The sequence below is a fragment of the Protopterus annectens genome, chromosome 11.part0 (genome assembly GCF_019279795.1).
Source record: "Protopterus annectens isolate FY-2018-M chromosome 11.part0, PAN1.0, whole genome shotgun sequence".
Classification (NCBI taxonomy): Eukaryota; Metazoa; Chordata; order Ceratodontiformes; family Protopteridae; genus Protopterus; species Protopterus annectens.
The window spans coordinates 1,394,279,672-1,394,300,229 of NC_056745.1; the positions used below are offsets into that span (position 1 = coordinate 1,394,279,672).

Consider the following 20,558-nt stretch of genomic DNA (forward strand, 5'->3'; position numbering starts at 1 on the left):
GAAAGGCGGGAAAAAAAGCACGTTTTTACTTCCTCTAATTGGTTTAGTCTTATCTTTGAAGCCCTCCCATCTGGGAAAACCCTGATTAATTTCAGAGAACATTATGTCCTAGCCAATTTCTCTTTTCTTTTTTTTTTTATTTTCCCATCAGACTGTCTCCAGTTTCTCTTTATCAGATTATTTCCATGGAAACTTGAAGAGCAGGTGCAGGATTACTACTAAGTATAAATGCATTTGCTAGAAAAAAGTCTCATAATATTCAGTATTCTTGTTAATTTACTTGCTTTCTCTTAAAACTAATCCATCTAAGGTCCTTACTACAGTCATTTCCGCAAAGAAGAATGAAAAAAAGCACATTAATTTTAACCTTGTCATGCCTTTTAACCGGGCTTTTTTTGTTTGTTTGTTTTTTTACATCACATTGCCTATATTTTTCAAAACTGTACAAGAAGAAAGATAGTAGATGGGAAAAAGAACAGCACCTGATTACAATCCCCATTACCCTTAAAAATAGTGTGCAAAGAATCATACACCACAAATACAGTACTATTAGGAAAAGAAAATGTGTTCTTTACTTGGTTAGCTCTCTCCCCCTCCCCAAGGCATCTTTCCAAATATTAATGACATGAAGTAGTGCATATACTTTAGAGTCCCCCACAAATCCAAGAAATTTTGAAAAAGTCCAAAATGTCCATATTTTCTTGTTCTGTCATATTTCACAAATATAATTATTGCATTGTAATCCCACATTGAGTTACTGGTTTTATTACTGTTCTCCATCACCCATATCCTGTCTCTGCTTCATTTCCAAAGTACACTCAGTTCTTCTAGTTAACTCTCATAGGTTCATAGGTTGATACTAGGCTATCTGCCCTAGGCCAGAGTGTGTTTGGCTTTCGCCACCCTTTTAGATTAGTTGACTGTACCTCTGTATAGTAGGTCACAGAAGATAGCCCTTTTAAGGTTAGTTTACTGTGCCTCTGTCTAGTAGGGACACAGAAGAGATCCCAGGGGTAAACCTACGATCTCCCATCCACTCGTCAAGATTTCTCTTGAAGAGGGTCATTGAGGGGCTCTGCCTAACATGGATTGGGATTTTGTTCCAGAGTGACGGGAGCCTCTGGGATATGAATCTATCCCTCCAGCATGTCCTATTTATTTCTGTGTTGAGGTTTAAGTCCCAGGAGCATGTACCTCTAAGGGATTTGGATTTCCTGAGGTGGAGCATGTCCATTAATTCTGGTTTGGACATGGCTTTATACGTCAGGCACAGATCGCCTCTGAGTAGGCGGTAAGCAACTGAGTAGAGCTGGAGTTTCTTTAGCCTAACTGCGTAGGGCATCTGTTTGAGTCCCTTGATCCTCTTGGTGAGGTACTTTTGGGGTCTTTCCAGTTGCTGCAGGTGTCGGGTAAGGTACATCCCAAATGGGGCATTGTATTAAATTATGGGCCTGATGGGTAGAGGGGCACAATGACCTCTCTTGATCTAGATGTGAACCCTTTCGTGAAAAGGTGGGCTATATAGAAGGTCTTTCTAACCACTTTGGCAACGTGATTGTCAAAGGAGAGATTATCTACTTGGGTCCCCATATCCCTAATTACTTCTTCCGTACTTAATGGATTGCTCCCTTCCTTCTCTCCCACATTTTCCATTGAAATACTGGAAAAGGTTTCACAGGTACAGTCTCTCTGTGGTGTTTCTTACCAGAAGAACAGAAGCAGAATCTCCTTCTGTTTCATAGCTCACTTTTGTTGGTCAAACTTTTGTATTTCCTCCTTAGCATGCACTTCATCAAAAAATGTTGTCCTTGCAGGGAGGACTACCTTAAAGACAGGGGGATACAGCAGTTTGAATCTCACACCTGTGTCTCAACATTCCTTGAATAGTGGAATTAATTTACTCCTCTTCTGATTGATATGCAGTGAGTAATCATTCTCCACAAACACTCTGCTGTGTTCCACTTTTAGTATTTTGCCCTTCTGCCACAGTTTTGTCAGAATCTACTCCTTCTGCTGGTAGGATTGTATCTTTACTATTATAGGTCTAGGTTGCTTTCTTATAGCTAGGTTTGGAGCATGCACACAATATGCCCTTTCAACTAACAACTCCAGTTGCTTGTTTGTGCTTTCCAGCTTCTCTGGTATAACTGAAAATCTCAGGTTTTCCCTAAGTTCTGTCCTCTGATTCTATTATTTTTGAAACATCTCTTCTGAGCAGTCTCATATTCAGCCTTTTCTTCATTTCAGCCTCTGATTTTTGCAGCTTTATCATCTCATCTGAATGTCTCTTTAAAGCTTCTTCCATTTTTCCCAGCCTTTTGTTGTTTGTGTTGATATACACCATCAGTGCTTTGTATGGTTTAACCAGGTCTGTATGCAATTGTCTTGTATCCTCCTGTAGGTTAGTGAAAGTCACGTCTGAAGTTTGCATTGCTTTTAGCTGAAAGGCTACAGAACTTTCCCCATTCGGTGTTTCTTCCTCACTTTTTGTAGCTGATTTTTTCCAGGTCTTCTGTGTTTCTTTATTCTGGTCATCCAGGCAGTGCACTTACTGGACAGTTACTGAAATTTACTTATAAACACAAGTCTGCTGGCCTTCTCTGCTGAGTTTCTGTTTTCACAGGGAGAACTAGAACCAAGCTGTTGCTCAGTGTTCAGACATCTTGGAAGTCCTCCTTCCCCTTTCTTGTGTTGGCTTAGTTCTTAGTATAGTTTTTGCTACTTTATGAATATAATTGTTGTTATTCTCTGTAAGGATCCGTGTTCAAATCCCCATTCTTTCTTTATTTTTGAATTACCTCCCTGCTCCATCATCATCCAGTTCCACTTTGAATTGCGTCTTTCTGCTTGTGGTATTTAGAAGAGCCTTAACTGTGTAGCTCTGAAATATCCATTCAACTCAGGTAATCCCTAACCTCCTTGTTACGTTGGGAGGCTTATCTTATCCCACCTTGACCCTTGCCCTCTTCCCCTCCCAAGTAAAATCCTTCAATGTTTAACTAATTATTGTCCAAAACTTCCCCTCTGATTGATAAAAATATGCCTGACCTGTGTGTAAAACTAAATGGACTAAAAACATTTTTACAGCTTGTATCTTGCTATCCATATACATAGGCAAGAGCTTTCACTTTCTCTTTTTTGTTTCTCTTTTGTTTGGTCTCTTCCCGCATATCCTTAGCTGCCATAACTGGATCCTTTTTAATCCATACTCCTAATTCATTTTATCATGTCCCCCAAAAATGAGAGTATTGCTGGACTAATTCATGTGTGGGTACATAGTTTTATAACTATAGCCATTGTTTTAGCTTCATTAATGTTATATCTTAAAAAAAAAAAACAGAATTGTCTTAGAATATTCCACAACACTGAGATGTCCTTTTATGGTTTCATCAAGTAAAAAATAATATCTGCAAATAATGCCAACTTTTCTTGAACACAGTACCAATTATATCCTTGAATTTTTTAGTCCCTTATTTTCTTTGCCAGCGGTTCTAAATATATTGCAAATAAGAAATAGGAAAGAGGACATCCTTACCTGTTTCCTCTATTCAGACTCAACATATCAGAGAGGAACCCTCCCATTTTGATTTTTGCATGTAGTCTCTCATATATACTTCTAATTAATCCAATTATTGTATCAAGAAATGCAAATGCTTCTATTGCGCTTCTCAAAAAATCCCATTTTACTCTGTCAATTGCTTTTTCAGCATCAATACTCATCAATAGTAGCAGTATTTTCTTACATTCGACTTCTGTCTGGATCTCCATTGTTCTTTTAATGTTGTCAGATGTTTTTTTTGGCATCACCTTTGTCATAAACAGTGAGCTGGTGGGATTCTTTTTTCAGCTGCTTATTCTGTATCCTGATGTTACATAATGAGCTGGCTGTGGGGTTTGAACATGTGTGCAGTTCCCTTGATACTGAACTACTTGGCACCGCAGCTATATCACTGCAGTGTGTACCTTAGAGGACATGTCCCATGAAATGCTTGCTGCCAGTTCGTGAAGCATTTGTCATAGGCTTACTGCACAAGTTTGCATAGTTACAAGTAGGTGTTGAGGTTTAATAGCTTTTTAGCACCAGATTTAATGTTGAGTGAATTAGATTTTGTCCTATATTTTTGTACTATAATTCACTTGTATCTCTGGAGAACGTAAGCTGTCTGTCAGAAGTTCACTCTTTCATTTGCATTCAGTGATGGTGCTTTGAGGAGGTGTTGCCTGATTGTTTGGATATATGGAATGGTGCTCACTTAGCTAGCTTCTGGGCCTGTGGCCCAGTGGAACAGTTATTTTTATCCATTATCTGCCACCAGATTGCTAACAAGTAGCTGCATCTGACTGATCTGTGTAGGCCATAGCAGAACTTTGTATCCTGAATGCTGTATTTTGTTAATACTATAAGTATGCCTCTTAAGAGTGGTGTGTTCTAACTTTGACCAATGTTTAAAGTAATAGACTAAAACTGATTGGATGTGGCACTGCTCTCATGCAGAATCATTTCCTTAAATGCATGTTTTCCTGTACTGTCCACTGTTTTCCAGGGCTTCCTGTTAACTGAAACATATAAATTAGTTGTGCCAAGGAAACATTTTTGACAGTGCCCTTTCTTTGAAACTAGCTTTATTACTATACAAAATTTGGTTCCACAAATGTGAATTTTGATGCTGCAAGTTAATCAAAGAACAGGGGAGATGTTAGTTTGAATGGTACGTGGGGTGAATGAGTATTCTAGGTGGTTTTACAGCATTGCCCTTGAATGACTGTATAACCTCATTTTAGAGACTGTGAATACCTTGGAATTGTAACGGTAAAGAGGGAATGGAGCTATGCTCCTTTTTTTTCCTGTTGTTCTCTTGAGTATCAAGCTTACCCTCCTGGCCACTGTGTTAACCCATTTGTTTTGAGACCCCTACGAGTCATTCTTTCATTTATTCCTTGGGGGTAGGGGGCATGTGTACCAGGAGAGGCACTATCATTCTGAGCAGGATCAGTGTTTATATTTGCAGCCCTGCCTTTGTATGCTTGCTTATTAGCATCCTGTGTGTTAATGCTCAGTGGACCATTGCAGTGCACCTCATCCATCTTTAAAGAACAGTTGGTATTGTACTTCCTCTCCCCTGCATTTGTAGATAAGCAGTTCCACATGATCCCTGTAGAGAATGTGCCCATGAGCAAAGGAGGAAGTATAGGCTTCAACATTCCTCTTCTCTCTTTTCCCTGCTTGCACTAACCCACACCTAAGCAGCAATTTGAAGTCTGGTCTCTTTGGTTATAGTGAGGGTTTTATCCCTATATGCTATTGGAGCTAGCATGCCCCTGCCTAAATAAGTTGTAATACTGTTTGTGTTGTAGCTGACAAGTTTTGGCTTAGTTTAGCCACACACATTTCCAGTGAAGGTTTGTTCACAAGTCACTGTCTGAACTGTATATTTCTGTAAAGATGAATGTAATGGGATCCTATCTCGCCTACATTCATGACAGATGGGTTCGGAGCCGATCCATCGGCTCCGACTCGGCAACTAATACACTAGCACGAAGTCTCTCATTGGCTGGGCTACTCCCTATCCCAGGATGCACTACACCTGCTTCCCCAGATCTCGTTTGCCGCTTAACAAGCTGGACGTGGTCTCGACTTGGCTGGAGCTAAGTGGTTCTTTTTACCTTATTGGTCCTTGACCTAGGGAATTTTTTGTCTATATTAACCAAACAGCTGTTTTAACAGCTATTGCTTACTATTTCTTACTATTTCTTAAGTTTTTGTTGGAGTGCTTGAGTGTTTCCAAAATTTGATTTATTCTGTCGGGCAAGGCCCGTTTAAGTTAGAGGGCCTTTGCCCTACCTTTGAGTGCTATTAGGTTTATTTAACTTTTGGTTAGTTGTTTTTCGGGCAAAGCCCGTTTAAATTAGAGGGCTTTGGGCCATTTAACTGTTTTCTAATTGTTGTGAGGTAAACTTTCACCGGTACTCGCGCCAGTGTGTCTCGCGCTTTTCAGTTGGCGCTTTTTTGTGTATAGTGCTATACTTGTTGAGTAAGATTTCCATAGAGTTTTTTACTTGTTGTGGCTTGTATCATGTCTAAGGAACAAAAGTCAGGTTTTAAAAAATGCACTCGGTGCAATTACAAGATGTCCATTACAGACAGTCATTCAGTCTGTGTTTATTGTTTGGGGCCGAAACATCTGCAAGAGACTTGTAGCGTCTGTCATGCGTTCTCCGCTAGAGTTCTTCAAGAATGCAAGAACAAGTTGATATTGAAAGGGCTTATCAAACCTTCTTTTGAGGAAGCCTTAGATCCACCTGTTGCTTCCAAAAAGAAAAGATCGTCGGCTCCGACAAGTCCGTCGGAGCCGACTTCTAAAAAGACAAAATTGACCTCTTCTTCCTCGGCTCCACTGACTTCGGGGCAGAGGGTCGAAGGGTCTGCCTCGATACCTCCTACCTCGGCTCCATTGCCTTCGGGGCCGCAAGTTGGAGTATCGAGAGGTGAATCACCTCCATCGGTTCCAATGGCTTCGGAGCCGGTGGAAGTGTGCAGCTCGGACTCTTCCCCCTCGGCACCGGAAAAGGCTCCTTCGGTGCCGATGGTGGTCCATGCTGTGGTGGAGTCAGTGCCGATAGCATTGGAGCCGTTTCGGAGCCGGTCCCCTTCTCTCTCGGAGCCGAGAGGAAAGTCTTCTCGATTGTCTACCCCCTCTAAATCCTCGAGACTTTCAGATTCGGATCTGGATAGGGTTTTACAGAGGCTATTCCAATCTCCAGTGTTTACTAAAATGGTCTCGGCTCCAGCACAGTTTGCTTCGGAGCCGATCCCTCCCCCAACACATTTGATTCCTCCTCCAACCTCTTCGGAGCCGTTGGAGCCGGTGGTGGTGGAGCAATGTGGAGCCATACGGTCGGAGCAGAGACCCCTTACAGGCCTCTCGGTTCCGACTGTGCTTCCTACCCTGTCCTCCGGTTCAGGGTTTGGCACTCGACTTCTTCAGCCGGGCGAAGGGAACACTTTAGGTTTGGGTGCTTGGTACCTAGTCTTCCTCTTGGAGCATCGGCTGCTGGAATTCCTGGTGCCATCGTGGCCTCTAGACCAGCGACCTCCTTGGATTCTGGAGGTCCGGCCTTTGAGGTCATGAGGAGCGCGCTAGCCATGTCTTTGCCGGTTCAACAAGATTCTACCTCACCGTCTCTAGAATTGGAGACTGGTGCCTCTGTTGTGTTGCAGCCCCGGCAGCGGGCCCCAGGGCCTGAGGATACCCCCATCGGGGTTCCTTCTTCCAGGTGGTCCGTCCGAATCTGCTTCGGACGAACCACCAAGGAAGAAATTGTGTAAGAGGAAGCACGTAGACTCCCAAGATGAGTCTGTTACATCGGATACTGACCTCGATGACGCAGAAGGGTCTCCCAAATCATCTTCGGATGATATCTCCTTCTCAGACATCTTGGAGATTCTGAGACAGAGAGGTGACTGGCAAGCCAAAACTCCTTCAGCTGAGGAGTCAGTCTTCCTCAAGGCCTTTGGGGCCCAGCCTTCCGCCTCCTGGGTGTCTCCGCCCTTTGATGAACTCCTTGATTTGGTTTCTCGAAGGGCGTGGGAACACCCTGATTCTGTGGAACCGGTGCCTGCGAGGCCCAATAAATTTTGTCAGCCCCCCCCCCCCAGAAGGAGTTTCTCACAAAGGGTGTGCCTGTAGATGCTTTGGTGGTGGCTTCTGCCACACAGCAGGGCGTGGCAGGGGCTTCGACGTCTATTCATCCTCCTAATAAGGATTCTAGGAGCATGGATAGGTGCGGAAGCGTACCCTCTCTTCAGCGGCCTTTGCCTTACGGTCGCTGAACTACTTATGTCTTTTACGAGGCTCCAAAGGGATCTTCTCAAAGAGCTAAATGACTCTCTTGTTGGTAACCTACCTGAGGCGCTGGCCCCGACTGTTGGCGCACAGATGACTACCCTCTTTTCTATTGTTAACTCGTCCATGAGGCTCATTTCATATGCAGCCGAAGGGGCGAGTAGAGCAGCGGGAACAGGCGTTGCCCTCAGGAGACAAGCCTGGTTACGCTTGTGTTCGCTCATGAGGCCTTCAAGTCTTCCTTCGCGCCCCTTTGATGGGTCATCTTTATTTGGACCCAAGGTGAAGGACACACTAACTCGGTGCGAGCAGGAGGGCAAGACTTTGACTGCCGTTGGGGCCCGATTTTCTGCTCCTTCTAGGCCTTACCCCAAGGCTCGGAGAGGAGGGAAAATGTGGTTTAGAAAATCTCAGAAGTCTTTCCCTACTCCACCCAGTGATTCCCCCTCCAGAGGCAGGGGATTTGGAAGACGCCGCCCTAGAGGTGGCAGAGGGCCCCGTAACTCTGGAGACCGCGATTCCTTTCGTGGTTCTTCATACAACCAGCGTTCCTGAGTTGTTGCCCGACTGTGCAACTCCGGAGCCAGTCGGGTCGTTTTGGCGCACCCACAAGCTTGGGAATCCATAACAAGCGATCAGTGGGTGCTTCGCGTATTACCGGAGGTTATATCATCCCCTTCAACAAACCCCCTTTCTTTAAGGAAATCCCGGACGTACCACCCAGTCAGCGGGATCAGGCAGCATTAGAGGTGTCAAAGCTGCTAGAAAAAAGAGCCATCCAGCCTGTCCCCATCGACCAGATCGGATCAGGAACTTACTCAAGATTATTTTGGTACCAAAAAAGACAGGGGACTTCAGGCCCATTTTGGACCTCAGTTCATTGAATCGTTTCGTAAAGAAGTCCAAATTCCGAATGGTCACTCTTCAATCTATTCTTCCTTTGCTGGAAAAAGATGCATGGATGTGCTCCATAGATCTCCAGGACGCTTACTATCACATTCCCATAGCTCAAGAGTCCAGGAGACATTTACGCTTCCGCCTCGGAGTCAGTCATTTCCAATTCCGAGCACTGCCCTTTGGTCTCACCACAGCCCCCAGGGTGTTCACCAAGTGTCTGGCAATGGTAACTGCTCACCTGAGAAGTCTGGGATTCCAGGTGTTTCCTTATCTAGATGACTGGCTCCTTACTGCCACCTCCAAGCATCTACTACTCCAAGCGCTCAGAGCCACGTTCACCTTGGGATGTTCCTTAGGGATCACGTTCAATTTGCAAAAATCTGTACTACAGCCATCTCAGCGTATTACTTTCATAGGCGCAGACTTAGACACAAAAAGAATGCGCGCCTTTTTACCGGCAGCAAGAATTCAGGTCCTACAAGATCAAGTCAAATCCTGTCTTCCTCTACTAAGAGCCCCGGCCCATCGGATCCTACAACTGTTGGGCTCGATGGCGTCAACCATACTTTTAGTTCCCTTGGCCAGACTTCACATGCGAATTTTACAATGGCTACTGTCGGTTCAATGGTCTTATCAGGAACTTCCCTTGAACCACTTAATCATAATCACGGAAAGTTGCCGTCGAGATCTGCATTGGTGGCTTCTCCAATCAAATCTCGACCAGGGCGACCCTTTATACCTCAACGTCCGTTGCCACTGTGACTACGGACGCCTCCCAGGTAGGGTGGGGGGGGTCATTACCTGGACAGGTCGGTCCAAGGCACATGGCAGATCCAGGAAACGCATTTGCACATCAATGTCCTGGAGATGAGAGCGGTACTATTGGTACTCCAAGCTCTCCATCACGCTCTCCCACAGGGCCCGATTGCTATCCTATCCGACAACATGTCGGTGGTGTGGTACATAAACAAGCAAGGTGGAACCAGGTTTTACCCACTATGCAGAGAAGCCATGAGACTTTGGCACTGGGCGGTAGCTACCAACCGCTTTCTAATGGCAACGCACATACCGGGGAAGTCCAATGTGATTGCGGACAGATTAAGCAGGACCATTCTTTTACCCCACGAGTGGTCCCTCAACCAGGGTATAGCTGCGAAAATCTTGACAGATGGGGTCTTCCTTGCTGCGACCTGTTTGCCAGCCCTCACAATGCGAAATGCAGAGAGTTCTTCACACTGTTCCCTTCTCAGGGACAGATTCCCAGGGACGCTCTGACTCACATTTGGCCCCGGTCTTCTCGCCTTCCCTCCGTTCCCCTCTTACCGAGGGTGATACAGAAGGCCATTTACATGGAGAGCGAGATGATTTTGATTGCCCGCACTGGCCTCGTCAAGTTTGGTTTCCTTTCCTACAGAGGCATGCGATAGAAGGTCCATGGTTTCTGGATCCGTGCCAGACCTGTTGACTCATCAGTCAGGACGGCTTCATCCGTCTCTCAGGTCCCTGAAGTTGGCAGCATGGTTACTCCACTTCCATCCTTAGTCCGAGACAATGCTCTTTCGCGGACGTGGTCCACATACTGTCTTCTTCTCATAAACCTTCCACCATCAAACTTTATTCCAGTAAATGGAAAAGGTTTGCCTTCTGGGCTCAAGAACGGGGTATAGATCCTCTCACTGCACCAGTATCGGAGGTTCTGAATTTTCTGGCCTCCCTTTTTCAGTCGGGCTCTTCAGTTTCTACCATTAAGGTTCAGCTAGCGGCCATCTCTAATTTTCATGCTTCATTTGAACCTTCATTGATGTCTCACAAACTTTGTAAGGCTTTCCTTAAAGGGGCTTGGCTCCTTAGGCCTCCTTTATCTCATCCTGTCCCCCCTTGGGATTTGAATATGGTTCTTGCTGCCCTAACTGCCCGTCCTTTCGAACCAGCTGCTACCTGTGATTTAAAATTTCTGTCTTGGAAAATGGCCATTTTAGTAGCCATAACGTCTGCCAGGCGAGTTTCAGAACTTCAAGCTCTTTGTTCTGATCCTCCCTATTTGATTTTTCACAAGCATAGAGTTTCAGTGAAATTAAACCCTGCATTTATACCAAAAGTGGCCTCCTCTTTCTGTATTCAACAAACTATAGAACTCCCTGTTTTTTTCCAGAATTCTCTAATAACGCAGAATATACTTTGCATCAATTGGACGTACATAGACAACTGCGTTTTTATTTGAATAGAACCGCTCAAACGCGGAAATCTAATCAATTGTTTGTTTCCTTTGCAGTGAACAAATTGGGTCAACCAGTAACAAAAACCTCCATATCTAAATGGATTAAAGATTGTATCATTTTTATTTATTCACAGGCTAACAAAGACCTCCCTTTCCAGTCAAGGCTCATTCTACCAGGGCAATGGCTACTTCCGTAGCTTTTCACTCCAAGTTATCAATAGATGATATTTGTGCTGCAGCAACCTGGACTTCTCTGCACACTTTCATTTCTCATTACAAATTGGATGTGGTTTCTCGAGGCAGAGCTTCCTTTGGTTCCACAGTTCTCAGGAGTGTTTTCCAATGAGCCACCCGGGATGTAGGTGCTAGGGACGCTGTCCCATCTGTCATGAATGTAGGCGAGATAGGATCCCATTACATCTTTTAGTTATGTACTTACCATAACTTCGGATGTATGGGATCCATCTCGCCTACATTCATAAGTACCCACCCTCCTTCCCCCTTCCATTTGGATTTAGAGGAGCTGTAGTCCCTTTTTTCTTGGCGTTCTTTCTTGAAGAACTTTAGTTGGTTATAGTGACTACTAGTTTTTTCTGTGAGTGAATGGATGTATGAAAGCGAACAAACAAGATCTGGGGAAGCAGGTGTAGTGCATCCTGGGATAGGGAGTAGCCCAGCCAATGAGAGACTTCGTGCTAGTGTATTAGTTGCCGAGTCGGAGCCGATGGATCGGCTCCGAACCCATCTGTCATGAATGTAGGCGAGATGGATCCCATACATCCGAAGTTATGGTAAGTACATAACTAAAAGTTTTCATGCTTCAGCCTCCCTGCTCGGTATAAATCCTTAGAACCTCACATACGCATTAGTAAGAGTTGGCTCTAGAACCTCAAATACACAAGTAAGAACTGGCTCTAGAACCTCACATACAAATAAGTAAGAGTTGGATCTACCTGCAGACCTTGGAGTTCATGTTTCTGGAGGGCTAGGTAGAGCCAAGGTCAGTTGATCAGGCTGGAAAGCGAACAAATGTTTTTTTTTTGTCTTGCAGTTTTGATTTGATTTGTGTGTTAGTCCTAGATTTTAGTACTCCGCTATTGCTAAGTGCATTTTGTTAGCCACATAAGCAAATTTGTCTGACATTTCCAGCTGTAGTGTTTGCCAAAGGGTAAGCGGTACGTCCAGCACATATGGACAGTCTACATAAGCCAGTCAATCAGTACGTTTCTGGGAGATGAATAAAAATGGGAGTACTTAAAGAAGACCCGGGAAAACATGGTAAAAACACACAAACTCCACACAGTCATTAACCAGAGGTCATGACAGAACACTGAGTCTTGGAGGTGTGAGGGAGAAGCCTTAACCACTGACTTACTTTGCTTCCAATAGCACTTTCAGTTATGCTGAAGGAAGAGGGGTTCAAAAAACATGCAGATGTCTTCATGTTGTCATGCCTCGCCAACCATACCTTTCCTGATCAAAGATTATCTTGCACAAAAATGTAGAATATCTTTGTGGTACAAGCAACATGACTATGGAAAATGGCTTCTGCTTACCACTTGGGGGTTTTATGAGAAATAAATTGTCACATCCAGCATTATAGCAAAACAGTTAGGTCTTCATTCTGAAAGCATAATTTAGTTTGAATCTCAATGACCTGTACTTGCACAGTGTCTAACCTGTAACTGTGCCTTTGTCTATAGCTTCTTCTGCTTCTACAGTGGCTATAAAAAGTGTACACCCCCCTGTTAAAATGCCAGTTTTTTGTGATATAAAAAAATGAGACCACAATATGAGAATGATAATGCTGTAATTACATCAAAAGGTGCTTCAACAAAGTATTAGTTTAAGGGTGTGCATACTTATGCAACTAACTTATTGTATTTTTTTATGTTTTATATTTTTCCCCCTAACAGATTTGTTTGTTTTTTGTTTGTTTTTCAATTGAATGGTACAGGTTATAGTTCACATTAAAGGTGGGAAAAATTTTGAAATGATTTATTGTGGTCTCATTTTTATATCCTGAAAACCTGGCATTTTAATGGGTGTGTACACTTTTTATATCCACTGTAGCTCACTTTCAGGAAAACTGCAGTTGTGCCAGATTAAGAGAGTGAAGTAGACCATGTTGTTATTACATTGTCAGTCCGTTAAATCAGTACTGTATTGGGAGTATTTTTGGAAGCCAAGTGAAAAGCATGTAGAGCAAGTTTCATGCAAATTATGCCAGATTGTGACTGTAATGTTTGTTTACAGGCATCTACCAAAGCTTCCAAGTCTATTGTCTTGTGAGGATGTAAACATGAGGATCACCGCTGGTGAAACCTTGGCTCTGCTGTTTGAGCTGGCTAGAGAATTAGAAGCTGTAAGTATACAAATATATTAATTCATGGTTCTTTGCCTGCTGTATTTATCACCGTTTGAGAGCTTTATTTCGCTAGAGGCATTTGAACTCACTTTTGTGATATGCTGTTCACTGTGAATGATTTCTTAGGTTACACTGCAGACATTATTCGCTAAACTACGATAAATGTCACAGACTGAAGATGTTGATCTGATGTTGTCAATCTTCACTTAATCCTTGACTGTGGGTTCGGTTCCATATCTTGGAATTGACTCGGCCATTACTTCAGCTTGCTCCTTCCAAAAACTTTCAAGCTTAGCTCTACCCAGAATGCTCCTCTCAAGATTCACCCAGATCTCGTTTGCCACTTTAAGTGCCAGACACTTTCTTTTCCTGTCAGCTCTCAAGCTAGCCTTTTCTTATAACTGTGTTATTTACCTTTTTTTCTTTGAAAATCTTTAGTGAGTAGTTGCTTCCTAAATATTTATTCACTTACCCAGCTTCTCTTTCCTTAATACGAGTAGTGTTTTTCTCCTGTATACCATTGTTAGTAGTTCTCCCCCCTTTCGCTTTCCCTCCGTCTGTTTACCGCTGCGGTAAATTTTCGTATCATCATTGGTATATTTTCTTTCTCTACTTATTTAACAAAAAATAAAAAAATTAAAAAAATAAAAAAAATGGCAAACTTTTCTTTTTTCCTTTACTCCTATTTGTCTTTGTGCTTGTGTGTGAGTGCCTTTTGACATGGCTGAGAAGACTAAATGCACTTCTGGCTTCAAGAGATCCCAGAAGTGTGATCGCAAATTGCTGAATTCAGACGGACACTCCTTGTGTGTCTACTGCTTGGGTCCAAAGCACCTTCAAGAAGACTGTGCCATCTGTCATGGCTTTAGTTATCGGGCCCTTGAGAGAAAAAACAAGCTCATCTTGAAAGGTCTTATAAAATCTAGCTTCGATGAGGCTATATCTGTAGCTTCCAAGACTGATGTTATCTTCCCTTCTTTTCCTTATCCAGACATGAAGAATCTAAGAAGAGGAGCCGCTTGGTTCCCACAGTTTTGGCGTTACCAAACAGAAGGTGGCTACTCTCTGAACCGACAATTCCTGCACCCACTACTACCTTGAACAAGACATTTTCCCCCTCCTCCGTTCCACCGGTCTGTGAACCGAAGGAGTTTTCATTTAAAGATTTGTCCCGCACAAAATATTCTCCAACAATAGATTCCTTTATAGATCCCTTTATAGACTGACTTCCAAGCCCATTCTTGGACAAACACAGGTCCCATTCGGTCCCTTCGGTTCGTTTCACCAATTGCCTCATGGAGTCCAATATTCTGAGGATGGTGCACCAGCTTCTAGTGGTGAGGGGATTAGCCACTTCTTCATTTCCTAACACTTCTGGCTCTTAAACTTTACATGTTTCTAAAACGGTTCTCATTCCTCCTGTGACTCCAACTGAGCCTTCGGAGTTCCTGGTTCCAACAGTTCCAGTGTTGACTGAATCAGTGCCAGTAAGATCTTTTATTCCGGTGCCGATGACTACCCTGAGCTCTTTGGTTCTGTCAGAACTGGAGACCTCTCTGGGTCAGAGCTTCATTGTCTGTTCCAGGGAGTGTGGATCGACACTGATGTTGTCTGAGCCATCCATATTTCTCGAGGCTTTGGCACACATAAGTTCAACTGTGGCTTCAGGCTTGGGGTAGCTACCTTAGTGTGGGATGGGACCACTGTTTCAAAGGAGTATATTTTGATTCCTGGCTCCCATTCCTCTACGGGGGGGGGTCTGCTTTCCGGGTCATGGAGAGGGCCTTGTCCAGTACGGACACACAGTCGATACCTCTCTCATCGAAACAGTATCCCTGCTCTCCCCCGCTACCTAATTCCGGATGGTCACAGTTTAGTCTATACTTCCGTTCTTAGGAGAAGATGACTGGATGTGCTCAACAGATCTTCAGGATGCGTATTATCCCATAAAAATAGACAAACGCTCCAGGAGACTTTTGTGCTTCTGGCTGGGAGCCTGCCATTATCAGTTCAGAGCCCTGCCCTTTGGTTTCACCACAGCCCTCAGGGTATTTACCAAATACATGGCAGTGGTAGCACCCCTTTTCAGACTGCAAGGATTCCATGTGTTTCCATACCTAGGCGACTGGCTCATTACCACAACCACAAGGCATCTATTGCTGTGGGCAAGGAACTACGTTCCTCAAATTTGCTTCTCACAGGGAATCACTGTAAGCTATGAAAAATGCTATATAGAGCCCTATATAGAGCCAACACAGCATTTAGAGTTCATAGGAGCCGTGTTAGACTAGACACAAGCACCTGTATTCACATCTCTACCCCAAGAAAGACTTCAAAGAATAAAATCACAAGTCAGACAGATTATTCAGAACAGAACAGTGACTGCAAGACTGTTGTTACAGACTCTAGGATCTATAGTGGCCACCATCACCTTAGTTACCCTTGCGAGGTTTCACATGCGAATTCTACAATGGCTCTTGGCATCACAGTGGTCATTATTGAATCAGCCAGTGTCCCATCAGGTACTGATTACCAATTTATGCAAAAAGGACCTGAGTTGGTGGCTCCATTCCAATGAGATTCTTTCGGCCCATCCATTTGTCCTTCCTCAACCTGAAGCCATAGTGACCACAGACACATCCTGTATAGGGTGAGTGGGCATTATCTGGGAAAGGACAGTCCAAGGCACTTGGTCCCAGTTAGAGACCAGTTTGCACATCAGTGTTATAGAGATGAGGGCAGTGTTGCAAGCATTCCAAGAAATCCTCCCCTTGAGAACGATTGCTATCCAAACAGACATGTCCTTAGTTTGGTTCATCACCAAACAAGGAGGAACCAGATCTTACCTTCTTTGTCGAGAAGCATTCAGGGTTTGGCAGTGGCAGTTTCATTTGACTGCTTTCTAATTGCAGCACATATTCTGGGGAGCTCCAACATGATGGTGGACAAATTGTACAGGAGCATTCTGATGTCTCAGAAGTGGTCTCAACCCTTTTGTGGCAGAAAAGATATGCCATCAATGGGGCCAGCCTTGCTGTGATCTCTCTGCTTCCCCCCTGAACAACAAGTGTAGCAGCTACTTTGCCCTTATCCCCCCTCCAGGGGAGTCACCGAGAGATGCTCTCCTTCACGATTGGCCCCCCTGTCTACTGTGTGCCGTGCTCTTGTCTCTGATTTCCCAGTTTCTGAAGAAAGCCAACAAGTCAAAGAACAGGATAATTCACATTGCTCCATTCTGACTTCGACAGATATGGTTTCCTTTTCTGTGGCCTTACTTAATTCAGAAACCTTTGACGCTGGACCCAGCTCCAGACCTAATGTCCCATCCAGAGGGACTCATTCATCTGAATCATTCATTCGAATCTTCAAAATCTCAAGCTCACTGCATGGCTTCTCCAGTTCCGGTGCTTGCCAGGCATACCAGCCTTTCTGTCCAGCTCAACAAATTGTTCTAGCCTCCCACAAACCTTCGACTAGATGATTATACAGCAGCAAGTGGGAAAGATTTAGAAATAGGCTACAGACAGTAATCTCAACCTATACTAGTTCATAAGGTCTTGGAATTTTTAGCATTGCTTTTCGATGCAGGGGCATCCTCCTCGACTATACAGGTTTATCTAGCTGCAATTTCAAGTTTTCATAATGGTCTAAATGATAAGCTCTAATGTCACGCAAACTTTGTAAAGTGTTTCTGAAAGAAACTTATTGCTGAGACCTCCATACAAGGATCCGTCTACACCTTGGGACATGAATCTGGTGCTACAGTCTTTAATTAATCCCCTGTTTGAACCATCCACAAATTGCGATTTGAAGTATTTATCCTGGAAAACCTATTTTTTGGTTGCGATTTCTTCTGCTAGGAGAATATCTGAGTTATAGGCCTTGTCTTGCAAGCCTCCTTGCCTAATCAGTCATAAGGACAGGGTGTCTTTGCAAACAAGTCCTTCCTTTTTGTAAAAAGTAGTGTCTGACACGAATAGCAATCAGACTATACAACTTCCTGTATGTTTTCCTAAATTTTCAAACAAGGGCAAATATTGTCTGCATTTGCTAGATGTTCAGACAATTACGTTTTTACCTTCACAGAACAAAGGAATTCAGAAAATCTGATCAGTTGTTTGTTTCATTCTCTTCTGCTGCTTTGAGCAAACCAGTTTCTAAGGTTACTCTGATTAGATGGCTCAAGGACTGCATAACCTTCATTTATAACAAAAGGAAAGTGCAACTGTCAGGACCTGTAAAGGCACATTCTACAAGGACAATAGCCACTTCCGCAGTTTTCCATGCCAGAGCTTCTATAGATGGTATATCTGCAGCGGTTACTTGGGCATCCCCACATTCCTTTATTACTCATTACAAGCTGGATCTGGTCTTCAGGGGATGAACATCTTTTGGTTCGATGTTGCTCAGGAATGTTCTTCCTTGAGACCTCCCATGATTTCGGTAGCTGGGGACTGTCCCACGGTTAAGGATTAAGTGAAGATTGACCACATCAGATAAAGAAGTTATGTCTTACCATAACATTCCACCTGTGTTGCCAATCTTCACTTATCCTTGGCATCCCAACCCTCCTTCTCCCTGCCTTTCTGGCTTCTTGGTGGAACATATCTAACCTAACAGACTGGCTTATTCCTTTATGAATACAGATATGGTCTCTGATCTGTTATTTCCTGTCTGTCACCATCTTATGCAAACTCGATCTGAAGTAATCTTGAGAGGAGCATTCTGGGTAGAGCTAAACATAAGAGTTTTTGAAAGGCACTAGCTGGAATAACGGCCGAGCTGGTTCCGAGACACGGAACCAAACCCACAGTCAAAGATAAGTAAAGCTCGACAACACAGATGGAATGTTATGGTAAGACATAACTTCTTTTTTCTGTCTAAAAAAAAATATCAATGTCTTCTGTTTACTTTATCCATTTATTTGAAGAGTATGACCTTCCTACTGTATCTGTTGCACTTCACCTAAATGTTTTCTAATGACAGAAGGGCATTTTGCTTATCATCAAGAGTATGAGAAAGCCAGATTAATTGTTTTTTTCTACTTGTGTGAAGACAAGAGTCTGTTTATCTTCTGTTCTGTGTTGGAGAAGGACAGAAATGGACACAGGCACGGAATGGTCAGTATATTCTTCTTCATCTGCAGTTCTGAATGGACCAGCACATCACTGTTGACCAGTAACAGCAGCCTTGTTGATCCTTTTTTGTTTATTTATTGGTGGGGGGGGGGGTCTGGTGTCATTTGAGAGTGAACCGCACATATCATCCCGCCAGCCTCTGCAATAGCTTGTAATCTGCTGAAATAAAATACCATGGATAAAAGACAAGGTGTGGGGTTGATTAACAAACTTTTACTATTTCACTGTTACTTTCCCCCATATTTTTTCAACTAGTGAATTTGGTGACAAATTCAAGTTGGATTGGCTTCTTTGCAAAACAAACAAAAAAAATGCAGCTGTTTCTCCAAAGCCTCAGTAGGAGAGGAAACCTGCAGTTCTACATTTAGTGTGATTCTAGCCACTAGAGGGCAAGAAAGAGTTGGATGTAAAGGACAAAGCAGGCTTCCAGGGCAAGCATGGTAAATAAAGTTTTGTGATAATGACTGGGTATTTGCTAAAGTACTTTACAGAAACCAAAGGAAAGCGAGCAATACATTCGGTTAAAGGCTATTAATGGAATGAAAAACATTATTTAATAGCCTTTAAACCCCATTTGCATTTTTTTTTCTTCTAAAACTGTATTTACACTTATTCCAGGCTGTGCTCATTCATACAGAGGTACTGAAGATTTATTCCAAGAGGTTGCATACGTAATACAACCCTTGGAGAATACGTAATACAACCCTTGGAGAATACGAAATACAACCCTTGGAGAATTGCTTTATTTTTAAGTGCTGTTTTCCATCCCATATTAAAAGGTGGGCTCATGTTTTGTGAAACTTTGCCCGCAGTCTGAATTCCTTGCCCATGAAAACCAAACTTAATTTACATGGCGGTGCGCTGATTTACAGCTCATGTGGTATTCTATACTGCAGACCATCTTTTTAGTTCTACTTCCACAGCAGTACCACAAATTTTCCCCAGTGGCATACATTGTAAAGCATGTAAATTCACATTTGAATGTTCTTCCCTGTATCAAAAAATGTTTAGAACTTAAAAAGCTTTTAAAAAATAATATAAATCAGGCACCCTGAATGTGTACAGAGTGCATTACAGAAGAACAAGTGCAGGGAGATTCCAGGAGTTATTTTGAAAGAAATCTGTCTTAATATCACATTTGTTATAAATAAAGACCTTTAAAAGTGCCTGTAGATGAGGAAGCTCATGTCATCTTGTGTCATTCTGTTGAAACCAGGTCAGTCTGTGCCTCTGTTTGATCTTGCATCCTAGTATGGTGCACTGTTCTGCTATTTGCTACCTAACTTTTCTGCTGCTGACTGACTATTTCATTTGAGACTATTTCCCTGTGTGCCTTTGGCAGCATTGGTTGGCCATTTGCCATTTGACTGGCAGTGTTATACCATATTTCTTTTGTCACTGTGCATCTCCACCTGGGTGATCTTTTGACTCATCTGTAAATCACCTCTCCTCATCTTCTCTCTACTTCAGCCAAAGTCGTAAACAAATCATCCCACAGTCTCCATAAATATTAATCTACAACATCCCCTTAGTCCTGGTGTGTCCACTATCTCTTTCATACGTCATCTCTACTCATTTTGTTCTTTTCGCCTGAATCCATCCAAACCCAAATACTTCTGCCTTTATCTCTGACCTCCACCCTCACCTTCTCCCTTTCCTCAAATTTATCCAGGAGACGTACTAACTAAATTTTTTGTCTTCTTTGTTGCTAGTGCAACAGGTGGACTGCCTGTATCTTGTGCATATATCTCCTTTAATTGTAGCCTGTATTCATTTTTTAAATTATCACATGCAATAGTTTTTTTGCCAATCTGTGGCTGTTTTCTTATCGTGTTCATCTATATTCAGTATTACTGTTAATCTGTACTTGTATTCTCTGGTGCTTTTCTCAGCAGGCCTCTGCCCATTCAAGTTTCCCAGTAAACAAAGGAAAATAAATATATTGATGTTTTTGTGATGCTGATTTTCTTTCGGGATGAGGACTTTTGTGCAAAATATGATTTTGCCTCCTTAAAGAAAACTCACGTTTTGTTGCCTGTTTCAGTATACCTGTGTACTCTGACGCAGTAGTCTATTTTATGTACTTACATATA

The 20,558-nt window shown here is 43.0% G+C and overlaps 1 protein-coding gene across 2 annotated transcripts in view; it reads left to right on the forward strand.

The window, feature by feature from the left end:
- Positions 1 to 20,558, forward strand: part of IFRD1 (interferon related developmental regulator 1) — a 579,560-nt gene that overhangs the window by 364,778 nt on the left and 194,224 nt on the right. For both annotated transcript variants that reach the window (XM_044088679.1, XM_044088680.1), the window contains one exon: positions 13,216 to 13,324. In XM_044088679.1, the coding sequence (XP_043944614.1) occupies positions 13,216 to 13,324 (109 nt within the window). The remainder of the gene's footprint in view (positions 1 to 13,215; positions 13,325 to 20,558) is intronic.